Here is a 15,843-nt window from a genome sequence, read left to right as displayed (position 1 = left end):
ACTGGTTTATTATATTGATTTTTCTGTCTCCAAGGATAGTGAACACATTTGTAATATATACTTTGTGGAAGATGTTGAGACAGAGCATACCTGTGTATTTTGACAAAGACTTTAAAAATTTTGGTACTGTGGTAAAAAGGAGTCTCCTTTTTAGATCAAAGATTAACAATAGCCATTGGACGTACTGATCTTTATCGGCAGAATTTTAAACAACCATGTCTTAACGTGTACATCAAGATACTGATAAACTTTTATAAAGTAAAAAAAATAAAATTGGAGATTGTTTTCTGTTTCTCTCAGTTTTTAGAAAGCATATGTAGTTCAATATACCAAATGGGACTTGAAAATGCTAGCATGATTACAATGCATACTAATAGCAACAGGTAAAACAGTAGAAACAGAAAATAAATGAGTAACTTCATACTATAAAATGAAACAAGGCACTTTCAATAACTAGACATGAAGCTGAAATAAGCATAAAACATTTTCATAAAGCTGACTCACAGACCCTAGGACACTTGTAAAACATGAACGAGTAAAGGCACTACATAATTCTCCTTACTCCATGTACTAAAGGAATTCACCAATTAAACTTGGCACAAAAAGAGTTTATCATAAAGTGCATCACTTGGCTAAATATATTAAAAAGAAAATCAGCCATAATGCATGATAGCAACATCTTCACACATATAGAAATAAAAATGCAACACCAGAGGAGTCAGCCTAGTTAGGAACTTCGTAGCATATATGGCTTTTTGTTTTCCTTTCTTTTTGTATAATTTCCTATTTGCTTAGAATCTATAATATTTTTTCAAAAGAGTATGCCTTGATTAGAAAAAGAGGTAGTATTCTGGAAAAGGCAAACTCATGGACTCTACAGGTAAAGACTGAAGATTAAGATTACATGGAAAATAAACAAGCATGACATAATAAATTGGGACACGGTACCCGTTGCTGTTGAGTCGATTCTGACTCCTAGTGACCCTACAGAACAGAGCAGAGCTGACCCCATAGGGTTTCCAAGGAGCAGCTGGTGGATTTGAACTGCTGACCCTTTCGTTAGCAGCCCAGCTCTAAATCACTGCACCGCCAGGGTTCCATGGTACTACAGTACCTTGATATTAATGAATTAGCTTTTTATATCAAGGCTATGTTTTATCACTTAGTTCTGTGATTTCAGATCTTTCAAATCATTTTCCTTTGGTACTAGAAAGTCATTGCCTCTTCTTTTAAATAGCATTAACATTCCAAATAACTAATTTTCATTTAAAGACGGTAAAAATGTGAACATTTACAATTCATCTTTATCTTTACTAGGATGTTCACTAATTTAAACCACTAATGAAAATATATCATGTCAGAGATACAATGCAGTATATAATCACCCAGATAGAAACATGCTATTAATTTCTATCTGACTAATATAATTGGTGATTTAAAAAAAAATACACATACATGTTAGTCTGAAGCAAAATATAGTGGCAAAATACCATAATTACTTATGCACGGTATTTAATAATGTGACTCTTGATAACAGAATTCTAACTAGATTTTTTTTAGTGTATTGAACACAAAAGCTGGAAAAAGATGATTAAAAGCAGCAGTGAATATATTTCCTATTCCAATAACTTAAATATTTTTTCTTTATGTAAACTTTATACATGTACATTCTTGCTTTTTCCTGTAAATGTTTCACAGTCCTTTTTTAAAAAATAATATTTGCCACTCAATTCTAAATTTACTAAAATGTCAAAATGGAGGGAGATGCTTGAGATGTGTTAGTCTTCTTCAGCATTATATGCCACTTCCGCTACTTCTATCTCCGATATAGAATTTTCAAGTTCATTACAACTTAAGGATGGCTTATTATCAGCTCTGCAAAAAAACAAAACAGAAACATGTCTAACAAAAGAATTGGATGAATGCTGTTTCACTTCACTATTACTTTGACAAACCTTTTACCTTATGTAAAGAACCCAAATATTTAAATATTCAATCAGAAATTTAATATCTTTAACTTGTTACTGTCAAGTAACATCTTTGGAGAGATATTTTTAACTCTCAGATCTCCAAATGACCATTTACCAATAAAAATCCCATTGGTAATTGCCTTTATCAACAAAAAATTTGTTCTCATAATTATAATTCAGCTGCTACCACTGAAGTATTAACAACTGCCTTGGATTTATATGCAATAAAAATTCTACAAACTTTCCAATATATTATCTTTTCATCATTCCTATTAGGTAGATGGGGTGGTTGCTATTATAGTGCCCTGCTTTTTGAATGAATTTTTATTTGTCAAGATTTACAAAAATGTAAGGCTGAGCCATAGTCCAATTAATTCAGACACAGCTTCAAAATAAATGAGAAAGCTATGGCTTACAGCCTGGGTGCCAAAGACTCATTTTAGGGAGAGCCTAGAATATCTGCAGTCCTTCCCTACTTGCTAGAAGATGCATGATAAAATTGAGTTCATTAAAAAAATTAACATAGAACCATGTACTTCCAATTATTCAAACTGCTATAATAAATGAAACATTAATATACCTAGATTCTTCATCCAGGATATCTCGATCCGACTCAAGCACAGGGGACTCCACCTTTAGGATTTGTTCACCTTCTGTTCCTGACATACACAGTGATTCTTCAGGTTCTAAGGACAATGTTCTAAAAGTAAATTACAAGAACAAGTTATTTTCTATGAAGAAAACATGTATAAGTTTACTGTTGTGAATACATGTGGCTTTAGCAGTCTTCAGCTGCTACATCTTAATGTAGTCACATAGCTAATAAATTGCCGAGTCTGGGAGTCAGCACAAAAATTAGTAGTTATGGCTAATACAAAATAATTCTAGAATCAATTCAATATATGCTGATGAGAAGGCAAACTACAGCTTTCATATATGAAAAGCTGCTCTAAGTTCCCAGAAAGGAAGTTATCATTTAAATAGGTTAAAATGAGTAATGTTTAATTTGTTGAATAGCTAGACGTGAATTTTTTGAATTTTTCCCATCCTTCAACTGGGTTTGGCCTCCTACATCACCAAAAGGCAGTTTTTCCAAAACAGGGAAGTATGCCAAAAGTCTACAACTTTCAGAAGAAGAAATCCCCTAAATCACATAAAAACACAAAGGGCACGTAACATGGAGCATTAGAGTTGAATTAATCAGACTAAAATTGCCAGTATCGCAACACACCTGATTCTGTTCTCTATAGTGTCTATATGAAGTTGCTTCTCACTGAGCAGTTTCTTCAGTGATTCCACCTCTTTTTGTTTTTCAAGTAGTTCCTTCTGTAAGCGGTAGTTTGTTTCTTCTAAAGTTTCACAGAAAGCCTAAAAACAAAACAAAAACCCCAAACACATGCAGAAAAAGGATAAAAATAATTACTTACGCAGTACCTTTCCCAAGAGCATTACTGAAGAGTTAAAGAACATGGATAATCAAAGTAACACATACACAACCCAATGATGTGTTCTCTCCCCTCATCTTTTTAGGTCTCTGCTATCTTGGTTCTTTCTCATTAGTCCCCACCCACCAGGGAGTCTTTTCTTGGGAATTATTACAACAGCAAGCCTGTGTCTAAGTGAATATTTCATATCCTTCTTGTGCTGAACTGGGGAAAAAAAGACTAATATCCACTGCTACAGTTTCTATTCTTCTTAATCTACTTTTGCCCAGCCCTACATGATTAGATGTTTAAAAAGCCATGGCTACTGATTCCATTTGTATTAACCCAACGGACACACTCTGTAACAACAACTTCCTTGATACCACCTTCTCTTTTTACCATATTTACTCAAAACCTAATGGTACACGTTCTCTGCTTCTATATCCAGGATGCTAACCACTGATGAAATAAAGGCTAAAACAAATAAGATCATACTATCATGAAGTATGCAGTTCTGCTCCGTCCTATAGGGTCGCTATGAGTTGGGATCGACTCAAGGGCACTGGGTTTCTGGGACCATGAAGAATGATGCCATGAAAAAAAACTTGGTCACTTAACTTGGTGAGGTTTTCAACGTTGCTCATCATTCTTTTTCATTGTTCCAATTAGCTACCACTTGTCTCCTGTGACTATTTAAAGCCCTTCCGGCCCCTCAAGTTTCCTACACGATTGCCACTGTTGTTGCTCCAGACAGAGCCCAGCAGATGATCTTGCTTCCTACACCAGAAAAAATAAAAATCACAGACTCTCTGAATCCTAACTGCATTGGCATCCATGTTCATCCTGTCTTCTCATCCTTAAGGCTAATCCAATCACTTTGTTCTTCCAGTTAAAGAAGCACTTGGGATCTTGCTCCATCACTAATACTCTCAAATTTTTAACCTTTGCTACTCTCCTAGTTTCGTCCCTGAAGCTTATTAAGTAAATCCTAAAAATCTCTCACCTGTACACACAAAAAATCACCTCCATCACTTGCCTGACCATAAGTCTTTCCAGACACTACGTTCTCTCTTTTCAAAATGAACTACAAGAAAAAGGTCTTTAAACACGTAAATATAGTCTTCATTCATTACTCAAACCATTCAATTAAGGGGCTTACTCTCATTTTCTCTATTGATCATAACTAGGTAAAAGATAACAATTACCTTCTAATTGTCAAATCCAAAACACTGTTTTTATTTACCATCTCCCTTGACTTCTCTGTAGCATGTCATTGTTGGCTTATTTATTATTATTATTGTATTTAATACAATTCTCTTGCATTGGTCATTATAAACTTCCTGGTTCCTTTCTTAACTTTGACAGTTTCTTCTTAGTCTTGGACCTATTCTTTGCATGTGGGCATTCATCAGAGATTTGTCCTTGATTATTTTCTCTTGCTTTACATGCCATCCTGGGCAATTACACTCACTCTCATCACTTCAGCTATAATCTATTCTGTATGTTATCAACTTCCAATTTTTTTCTTTCTTGGTTAATCTCTAGCCCAAACCTTTCCTGATTACACAGATACCACTCAAATGCGTATAGGTCCTCTTCATTTGGATATATCAATGACAAGTTGAAGAGAAAATGCCCCGAAAGGAACATTCATTCTACCGCCTAATCACCCAAGCCACCAGTCATCTTAGTCATTCATTTCCCTCATTTCTACAGCTTAAAATCACATCTTTTCACTTTCTCCCCCTTATCTCATCAACATCTCTTGAATTTTTATAATTTACTTTCTATCTCCATTGCCACTGCCTTTAGTTTTTAACTAAACTACAACACCAGTAAACTATTTAGCCTACCTATGTTCACTGTGGCACTCTTCCAAACCATTCTCAACAAAGCTAGTTTTCTTAAAAATAGATGTTATCATGTTACCTGTGATTCAACGCTGCCTACAGGATAAGATCAAATCTCTAACCTTGGCAAACAGGGTACCTTATGATGTGGTATATGCCTTTCACTCCAACTTCACGGCTTGCTCTATTACTTTTCCCTTCCTCTGGTCTTCCACATACCCATGTTCCAACCGAACTGAAGTACTTTCAGTTTCTCAAATATTTGTTTTAATACAGATAGGAATATATAATGCACACCATTCTCAGACTTGCTTTTTTCATCTAACCACATAAAAAAAAAAAAAAATAACCAAAAAAACCAAACCCAATGCCGTTGAGTTGATTCTGACTCACAGCAACCCTTTAGGACAGAGTAGAACTGCCCTATAGGGTTTCCAAGGAGTGGCTGGTGGATTCAAACAGCTGACTTTTTTGATTAGCAGCCATAGGACGCTAACATTGCATCACCAGGGCTCTAACCACATAAGATAGACATTATATAAACATTTCCACATTTAAAAATCTAACTATATTCATAATATTATGAAAAAAAGGAACAATTTCAACCATCACTCAAACAGTACCTAAAACCATAGAGAAAAACAAAATAGATCAACCACAAATAACTTCCATTACTAAAAGTATGGTAGGCCAGATAAACTAAAGCTTCCAGCTATAAAACAACTTTTTAAATAGCTACACAGACAAGAAAGAAAGGTAAATTTGGGGGGCAAAATGAAGAGACATGAAAACAAGTGCCATAATCATGTCCACTGACACTACAGCTGAGGGAGTAGGGAAGATGTGTCGAGGAGGGGATGCTAATTTCGGTTACCTTAGAGCTTGGGTTGGAACACCAGGATGGGACAAGAGATGTGGACTCAGGAATAGTTTGGGGGTCAGTGACCAGAAATGTAACACTCAGAATAAAGCAAGGACCCTAAAGAGCTAAACCATAATAAAGGTCATTCTTCAACATAGCAATACAAGACAGACTGCTTGTTTCATCATGTCTCTCAGTGGGTGAGATAAAGTCTCTCCTGAAGAATCTATAACCATTGGACAATGTCTCATGTGAATTTTGGATTTGAATTTACCCTATTACAGTTGGTCAGAAACACCCAAAGTGAGAAGCTAACATTAATAAATAAATAAAGTCCAGGATGAATGGTAATCAAGGAATTATTTCAGAAGCAAACACAAACTTCTATGGAATTATACACCCTCAGTCTAGGCTGCACAAGGTCCCTGTAGACAGAGTTCTAATGGCAGTGAATTTACAATCCAAAATTACAAAGCACACTGGAAACAATCCAACATGAAACAAAGTGAACAGATCCATTAAATAGAGGATCAGAATCACACAGACTCCAAATCACAGAACTGCTAGGGTAGTTCTAGACAGAAACCATAAAATATGGGCATTTATAATGACTTGAAAATATATTTTAAAGCCTCTATTTAAAAACAAGGTATACATGAAACAAATCAAATAGAATGTTAAGACATGAAAAATATAGTCAATAACATTAAAAAGAATAGAAGCATCAAACAGTGAAATAAATAAGCCTACATGAAGGTAACAGTAGTTAACTGGAGGCTAGATATAAGGAAATTACCCACAATGAAACACAGAGAGATAGAGATGGATACTATGAAGGCAAGGGTAAGACAGATGGAAAAGCAAAGTAACTAATATACATATTTGTAAATAGAACTCCAAAGGGAGAAAACAAAAAGAATGGGGGGAAAAGCAATATTCAATGAGAAAATAGTGAAGAATTTTCAGAACTGATGAAATACTAGCATTTTTAGATTTGGAAAATCCAAGGAAGAATAAAATAAATATACACCTACATACAAGATACTGAAACTGCAAATACCAAAATCAAAGAGAAGACCTCCAAAACACTAGGGAGGAAAAACAGTTAAATAAAGAGACTACAATAAACTGAGGGCACAGGTCTCACAGCAACAGTCTAGGTGAAAGGCAGCGTAGAGCATTTCAAAGCACAGGGAAAAATACCTGTGAAGGTAGAATTCCACACCCACACAAACACTGTTCAAGTATAAGGGCAAGAGTGAAAAAAAACTCAGACACCAAAGCCCTAAACATTACTAACAGATCCACACTGTAAGAAATATTAAATCATGACCCCGGGTTACGAATGAGATCTGTTCTTAACTGTGCCTTTAAACTGAAATTTGTAAGTCAGTAACAGGTACGTACAGTGTTTACTTAGAGTTACTTTAGTGCAAGAAAATGCTGGAAACCTTTTCAGTGACTTTAGAAGCCCTTTCAGTGACTTTAGAAGCCTTTTCAGTGATTTAAAAGCTGCAGGTGTAACAAGTGAAGGTGATTGTAATGAATTTGTTGCAAGTAGGGGTTGGTTCAACTGTTTGAAAGTGAGGGTAAATTTACATAACATTAAAGGGCAAGAGTTGTCTTGTAGCTCAGGGACTGGCTGTACTTTAAAAAGAAGTTAATTAAACCCCAAAGGAAAGAGTAGGATGAAAGAAGGAATGGTGGGGAAAGAAAGTGGCAAACAAAGCATCCTCTGTATAAAATATAATAATGGCTAACGTTGGGGAGGGCTATAAACCACTTGGTTCTAAAATATTAGATGAGAAGCCCATATGACCATTAAGTAAAAGACACTGAATATACAACTTGGAAACCGGAAGTAGAAAAAAAAGGAAGACTGAAAATCCATTAAATCTATCAAAGGGAGGAAAGGAGAAAAAGCAATATTAAAAAAAAAATAAAAAGCACAAAATAAAATGGTAGAAATAAATACAACTGTATCAGTAATCACTAAAAATAACAGAATTAAACTCACCAGTAAAAAGACACAAACTTTCAGAATGGGTTAAAACACAAAAATCTACCTATATGTCTGTAAGAGACATGCTAAAAAATAAGGCTGGAAAAATACTTACCAGGCCACAAGCAAATCTCCCTCTCCCACCCCAAAAGGTATAGTTTTATTAATATCAGACCAAATGGATTTCAAGGCAAAAAACACTGTTAGGCATAAAAAGACCCACTATCTAATAACAAAAAGAATAAGTAACTGGGAATATTTCAACTACATAATTACGAGCAGTTCTAAGTAGGAGAGAGTCAGGATTTACTGGATTGAAGGCTTCATTATCCTTTGAAGTTTAACTTCATGTTTCAAGGATGGATTTATGGTATTTTTGGAATTTTTCTTAAAATGAGAGGTTGCTTAAGGAAGTCTGCAGAATAAAGAGCTATGTATCTGGCAAAATCACTGTAGATTTTATTTTGATATAGAAGATCTAGCATAGAACAAATTTACTGTCCAAATAAACATTTAATTTCAAGTACAGAGACAGGTTCTAGCAGATTCCTTCCATATTACTTTGTTGAGTGTACAAACTTAATACTATCCCGGTGATTTACAAGGAACCTGGTGGAGCAGGGTTTAAGCACTTGGCTGCTAACCAAAAGGTCAGTGGTTCAAATGCACTAGATGCTTTACTGGAGAAAGATGTGGCAGTAGGCTTCTGTAAAAATTACAACCTTGGAAACCTTATGGGGCAACTCTACCCTGTCCTACAGGGTTGCTATGAGTCAGAATTGATGGTGATGGGTTTGGTTTTTTTGGTTTTGGTGATTTATTTACTAAAGCAGTGGTTCTCAACCAAGGGTGACTTTGACCCTTGGAGGACACTTGGCAATGTCTGCAGATATTTTTGATTTTCATAGATTGGGGGAGGGGAGATACTACTGGTATCTAGTAGGCAGAGTCCAGGCATGCTGCTAAACATCCCAATTCACAGGTAAGGTCTCTCTCCCTCAAACAAAGAATTATCAGGCCCAAAATGCCAATAGCATGAAGGCTGAGAAACTGTGACTTGAATCAACATGATACATTAAAAAAATATTTATTTAAAACAAAAGCAGGCAGCAAAGGAAGAAAAGAGAACTAAAAAGGATGTGACAAATGGAGGTAAAAGTCACAGATGTCACGCTAATTAAAAGACCAAGACCCAACCTATGTACAACCCTATGTACAAGAGATGCACCCTAGACTGAAAGGCACAAAAAGGCACAAAAGCTTGGAAAAAGATACACTACTCAAACAGTAATCTTAAGAGAGGCTGAGTGGCTATATTAATATCAAACAAAATAGACTTTAAGAGTACAACTACTAGAGACAAAAAGGGACAGTTCATAATGGTACAAGGTTCAATACACGGCATCTTAGGAAAATATATCATTAGGAAAACACATCGATTGTTAATGTATGCATGCACCTAACAACTGTGCCCCAAAATACGTGAATTAAAAATTGACAGAACTGATGGAAGACATGGCTCCCAGACTCTGTTAGTCCAAAACTAAAACCATTCCCAAAGCCAACTCTTCAGACAAAGATTAGACTGGACTGTAAGACATAAAATGATACTCGTGAAGAGTGTGCTCAAGTAGATACATAAGAGTAAATGGGCAGCTCCTGCTGGAGGCAAGATGAGAAGGCAGAAAGGAACCTGGCTCAATAAAAAATAGGGAAATCCCAGGTGGAAAGAAGAAGTGTGCTGTCACATTATAAGGAGGGCAATTAGCGTCACATAACAATGTGTATATAAATTTTTGTATGAGAAACTGACTTGAACTTTCACTGAAAGGACAATTAAAAAAAAGTGGACAGAACTGAAAGACGCAGACAATTCAACAATTATAGCCACATATTTCAACACCTGTATTTTTTTTTTTTAATCTAAATAACTGATGAACAAGCAGACAGAAAATCAGCAAGGATAACAGCAAGGTACAGAGACCCAAACAATACTGTCAACCAACCTGATATAAGACAAATCTATAGCTAACATCATAACCTAATGATGAAAAACTGAAATGCTTTCCCCCTAGGACTGGGAAGAAGGCAAGGATGTTTGCTCTTGCCATTTCTACTTAATATTGTACAAGAGGTTCTTGGCAGCCTAATAAAGGGGTGGGTGGAAGAAATACATAAAGAAAGAAAGAAATGGCACCCCCCAGAAGTTAAGCTGTCTTTATTTGCAGGATTTATTACGACAGGATCCTACTGTAGAAAATCCTAAGAAATTCACAAAAAAAATCTACTAGAATAAACACATTTAGTAAGGTCACGTTACAGGATATAAGAATATCTTAAAAACTGCTGTGTTTCTATATACTTGTTGTTAGTTGCCATTGATACTAGCAATGAATAATTTGAAAATGAAATAGAAAAACAATGTCAGTTACAATACTTTGGAATAGGATTGTGAAAGAAGTGTAAAATACTTCAGAATACTCAGGGAAATTAAAGAAGATCTAAAGACATTTCATGTTTACTTACTTGAAGACAATATTTTGAGATAGCAATTCTCCTAAAAATGACCTATAGCTTCAATGTAATTCCTATAAAAATGCCATAGGTTCTCATAGAAATTGGTAATGGGATCCTAAACTTCTATAGAACTGCAAAGCCAAAACAATTGTAAAAAAGAAAGTCAGGGTACTTATACCACCTAATTTCAAAAAATACTACGCGACAACGTGTACTGGCATAAGGAGAGGCAAAATGATCAATGGAACAGAATGGAGAGTCCAGAAATAAACCCTTACATTTAAGGTTGCTTCCTTTTCTACAAAGGTGCCAATACAATTCAAAAAATGGTACTGATAGAATTGGATATCTATAGGAATGTTAAGACTCTTACCTACCACCTTATAAAAAAATGGATCATATACCTAAACTAAGAGCTAAAACTATAAAACTTCTTGAAAAAATGTAGGAGAAAATCATCTTTGTAACCTTGAATTAGGCAAAGAGTTCTTATGATACAACACCAAAAGCATGATCTACTTAAAAAAAAAAAAAAGATAAAATGGACTTCATTAGAATTTCTAAAAATTGTACTTCAAAAGACAGCATTTAGAAAATGAAAAGACATACACAGATTGGGAGAAAATATCTGCAAATCATATAAGTGAAAAAGGACTTTTACCCACAGGGAACAATCCTTACAACTCAATATGATAAACAGTAAAATTTAAAAAAAAATTGGCAAAAAGGCTTAGACATTGCCTTAAAGAAATCAATGGCTTCCATAAAGGTGATCAACATTAATAGTTATTAGGGAAATGCAAATTAAAACTACAATGAAATACCACTGCATACCCATGAAAATACCTATAATCCTAAAAAACACGTTATCAAATATTGGTGAGGATGTGCAGACAACAGACCTTACATACAGTACTAGTGGCAAGGTAAAATGGTACAACCACTTCAGAAAAGTCTGTGAGTTTCTTTAAAAAGTTCAACATAAGCTTGCCATATGGTCAAACAATTCCATTCCTAGGGACTGACCCAAGAGAAATGACAATACATGTGTACAAGAAGTCTTCTAGGAGACTGTTCATAGTAGCAATATTTATAATAGTGTAAAGCCGGAAATAATCCAAATGGCTATCAACTGGTGTCTGGATAAACAAAATGTGGTATATCCATATAATGGAAAACCATTCAGCAATAAAAAAGAATGAGATTCTGATAAAGGCTATAATATAGATGAACCTCAAAAATATTGTTAAATGAAAGAAACCAGATACAAAAGATTACCTATCCATCTATACATAGACATATATATATGTACATGAAATATATGTGTGTGCATGTGTGTGTGTTTATATGGTGTGTCTTTCTATTTTTATGAAACATACAGAAAAGGCACATTTGTTGAGACTGAAAGCAGATCCATGGTTGCTTGGGGCTGGGAGTGTGGACCAACTGGAAACAGGCTAAATTTTTTTGAGGAAATGGAAATAATTTAAAACTAGATTGTGGTGATAGTGACACAACTCTATAAGTTTAGCAAAAAGTATTAAATTAGGTACTTATACTGCATAGATTTTATGGGTGAAAACTTTACTTACAATGAAGCTGTTTAAAAAAGATATGGCATTTACTCTAATACAAAGAACTGACTCAGTTTAACTGAAAACATTACAAACTTACCAATTAAATGTTTCATTTAATATCAATAAACATTTAGGGAAAAACTTGCATAAAACCTTAATGAATCTATTATTATCAAATCTGTTTTGTGAATCTAGCCCATTGCTTCAAGAAACAGGCCACTTTAATACGTCAATTAATGTAATTTGAGGAGCATCAGGCATGAGCTAAATTGATAACAGGACAATCACTTCTACCTCTAATGATAACAAAACACTTTTAAATTTGATTTTAATGGTGGGTGTTTCAACATTTAGATAGAATAAAATCCAGCATACAAACAGTACTTTCAAATGTAGTAAAATAAATCCCCAAATCATTTTTTTTTTTTGTACAATAGTGAAGAGCATCATGCAGGATTTAATTTTAGAAGTTCATTAACTATATGACATGCATTCATTTTTATTTTTTTCACTTAACTAGCTCCATGTGTTTCAAATGAAATAAAACCTTTGGCTTAAACATTAAAAGCTTTCCGAGCAAAACTTCTACAGTCTGAAATCACGATATTTTGCTAGTCCACCCAAGAAACAATGCAGTTATTGTACTGGATTATTTGTTCCTCTCTCTGTGTGACATGTAATACAGCACTTACCCTGCTTTCTTCTAGGCTATCAAATGGACCTGGTGGATCATCCAGACAAAGAAATTCTCTCACTGCAAGGCTTTCCAAAGAAAAAAAAATGAGCTGGGGTACAAATAAATTTACAAGAGAGAGCAAAAATCAAGTAACTTTCAGGCTATAGAGTGTATTAAGCCAGTGGGTTCTGCTGCTTTAGCAGAATAAGCAAGTTGGGTCATGCTTTCATACAAGTAACCAGATATAATTATCAAATCTATGCAAGATAAAAAGATTTCAAGCTATTTTCTAAGATCTTATGAACATAAACAGACTGGGGATTTACTGTTACATAAAAACTACAGGGCATAAAACAAATTCAGAATAATGGTACAGGAGACCAATCTAAACGGTGAACAGCATCTTTATTTATTTTTAAGAAAATGACTCTCGAAGGAATACTAGCCTGAACTAGACTAACAAAGTCATTATTCTGTTACGAATAAATACAATTTCTAATTTGCATTTCCATTGTTTCTTCCAGTGGATGCTTCTAAAGTATTTAAAATTGGCTTTACAACTTTGATTTACATACTTTGCAGTTATACTTCCTCTGCTTCAACAGGACTAGGCAGAGGAAGGCAGCCCCAGGTGCAAACTCTACTCCTATCCAGGGAGAGACGCATGACTATCTGAGACATACTAGTGTTTCAGAAAGTTACTCCTTTCTTGTAAAAAATTCTGATACTTTTTTTTCCTAGGAAAGGAAGCCAACACCCCTGCTTCGAATAGTGACTTGAGAAATTTATTTAGTCAATATTTATTGAATGCCTATGTATGCTATGGTTCTGCTTACTGATTTTCTATATATTATCATTTTGTATTTTACATATACATTATCCACGTATGGGCTCAAGCATGACGACGACTGTGAAGATGGCGCAGGACCGGGCAGTGTTTCATTCTGTTGTACATATGGTTGCTACGGGTTGGAACTGACTTGACAGCACTTAACAACAACAATCTATAAACAAATCAAGTAAATTCAAACAATATATAAAACCCAAGTCTACATTATTAAATGGTCTACTGATATATCGTCGTCAATTAAAAAAGACACCCTGGTGGTGCAATGGTTAAGCACACTTAGCTGCTAACCGAAACGGTGGCGGTTTAAACCCACCAGCAGCTGGCAGGGGGCGGGGGGGGGGGGGCGGGGAGAAGGCCTTGTGATCTGCTCCAGTAAAGACTGCAGTCTAGGAAACCCTACAAGGCAGTTCTACTGTTTATATAGGGTCACTATAAGTTAGAATCAACTTGACGGCACACAATGACAATAATCAATTTTAAAAAGTCTTTTTTTCCTAAAACGTGTTTAATGTTAGATTCAATATAGTCCCCTAATCTTTGTTCTGGGTTCCATCTTTAATACTTTTGCTTCCATTTGACTATGACAATATGTAGGCAAGAAACACATCAGGATAGGAGAGAAACCTATGCGACTGAGGAAAATCTGACAACCTGGAATTCTTTCCCTTTCTATTCCTTTTATTACCTAGAGCGTCTTTTAGTATGTTTGGAAAAAACTCTACATTAAAATTGCATCAAGCTTTTGACTTAACTTGCCTGGAGATAAATTAAGGAGAAATGGTCTCCTCCGACATTGTGTTTGTCATAACTGCAACTTTGCACTGTAACTTCAACTCTTCCTTTCTCTTCAAAAGTTTTAATGTATTTTGAAACTACACACTTAATACAGAATTCATCAAGTTACATAATAATCTATTCAAATCCAACTTAATAAACAATCCATTCAGTAAAACTTCACTTTCTATTAACTGTTATTTATCTGTTTGCATTACACACACACACACACACACACACACACACACACACACACACAAGACTATCAATAGCTAAATGTGCACTTTATCTCAAAATCTGTTTTTAAAAGGGGGAAAAATCCTAAGACAAATGCCTACAATTCATTAAAAGGTCAACTAAGACTGAAGTAAAAAATACACTAAAAATACTAGACACCAATTTGTCAAAACCAAATAAGGCACGAAAAGTCACTTCATAAATACACTGAGAGACTTTAGATAGAAATGCTAAATCAGTTTATATTTCTCTTTAGTATTCTTGACTGGTTAAAAGTAAACAACAAAAAATGGACATTAAACATAACCCTGAGGCTAAGGACTCAGAGATCAAGGGTAGTTTAACAGTGAGCCTCACAGTGTACGGGGTTGGGGCGGATGCATGTGAGATTGAAACGCTCATACTTAGTTTTCTGTGCTGGATGTGTGCTCTGGCAGTAGGGGCTTTAGGTTAGACCTTGATCGCTCTCACCTAGAGACTTAGCCCACAAGTGTCTCTGCCTTAGTTTTAATCTGCCCTAATCCAATTTTATTCCTTCTGGGTAAAAACTGGAAAAACTCAGTTTCACCCCTTCTAATCTAATCCCTTCCGATAAATGTTTTATGTCAAACCCATTTTAAAACTCATCTACTTGCCAGGGGCAAAACAGTAGGAAGGTAACCTAAAGCTCAGAGAAGAAACAAGTTTGCATGAGCTACAGCCTCATCTACCCTGAGACCAGAAGAAGGAGATGGTGCCCTGCTACCACCACTGACCATTCTGACCGGGATCACAATAGATGGTCCTGGGTAGAACGGGAGAAAAATGTGGAACAGAACGCAGGTTCTTATTTAAAAAAAAAAAAAAGAGACAAACTGGAACAGTAGAGAACAGAAGACTTCCTGAGCCACTCTTTAAACCCAGAACTGAGCCTATCCCTTGAGATCACCTTTTAGTGAAATAGCAGAGTGACACACAAAATAAAGGATATTATCCAAAGATCAGTGCCCTACTTAAAAACCATCAGTATGAGGCCAAAATGCCAACAATTACTCAAAAGCAAAGATAAGACCGTAAGGTGGGAGGTTAACTAGAGTACCGGAAAGAGAACAAACAGAATACAAC

The 15,843-nt window shown here is 35.2% G+C and overlaps 1 protein-coding gene across 9 annotated transcripts in view; it reads right to left on the bottom strand.

The window, feature by feature from the left end:
* Window positions 1-1,424: 1,424 nt before the first annotated feature.
* SNX16 (sorting nexin 16) overlaps window positions 1,425-15,843 on the bottom strand; it is a 36,366-nt gene continuing 21,947 nt past the window's right edge. For 8 of the 9 annotated variants that reach the window (XM_049853575.1, XM_049853568.1, XM_049853569.1 and 5 more), the window contains 4 exons: window positions 12,895-12,964; window positions 3,202-3,338; window positions 2,551-2,670; window positions 1,425-1,875 (listed from right to left, as the gene is read on the bottom strand). In XM_049853575.1, the coding sequence (XP_049709532.1) occupies window positions 1,779-1,875; window positions 2,551-2,670; window positions 3,202-3,338; window positions 12,895-12,964 (424 nt within the window). In that variant the 3' untranslated portion in view covers window positions 1,425-1,778. The other variant, XM_049853576.1, reaches the window with a different exon arrangement.

This window comes from Elephas maximus, chromosome 15 (genome assembly GCF_024166365.1).
Source record: "Elephas maximus indicus isolate mEleMax1 chromosome 15, mEleMax1 primary haplotype, whole genome shotgun sequence".
Taxonomy (NCBI): Eukaryota; Metazoa; Chordata; class Mammalia; order Proboscidea; family Elephantidae; genus Elephas; species Elephas maximus.
This window is presented reverse-complemented; position numbering and strand designations above follow the sequence as displayed.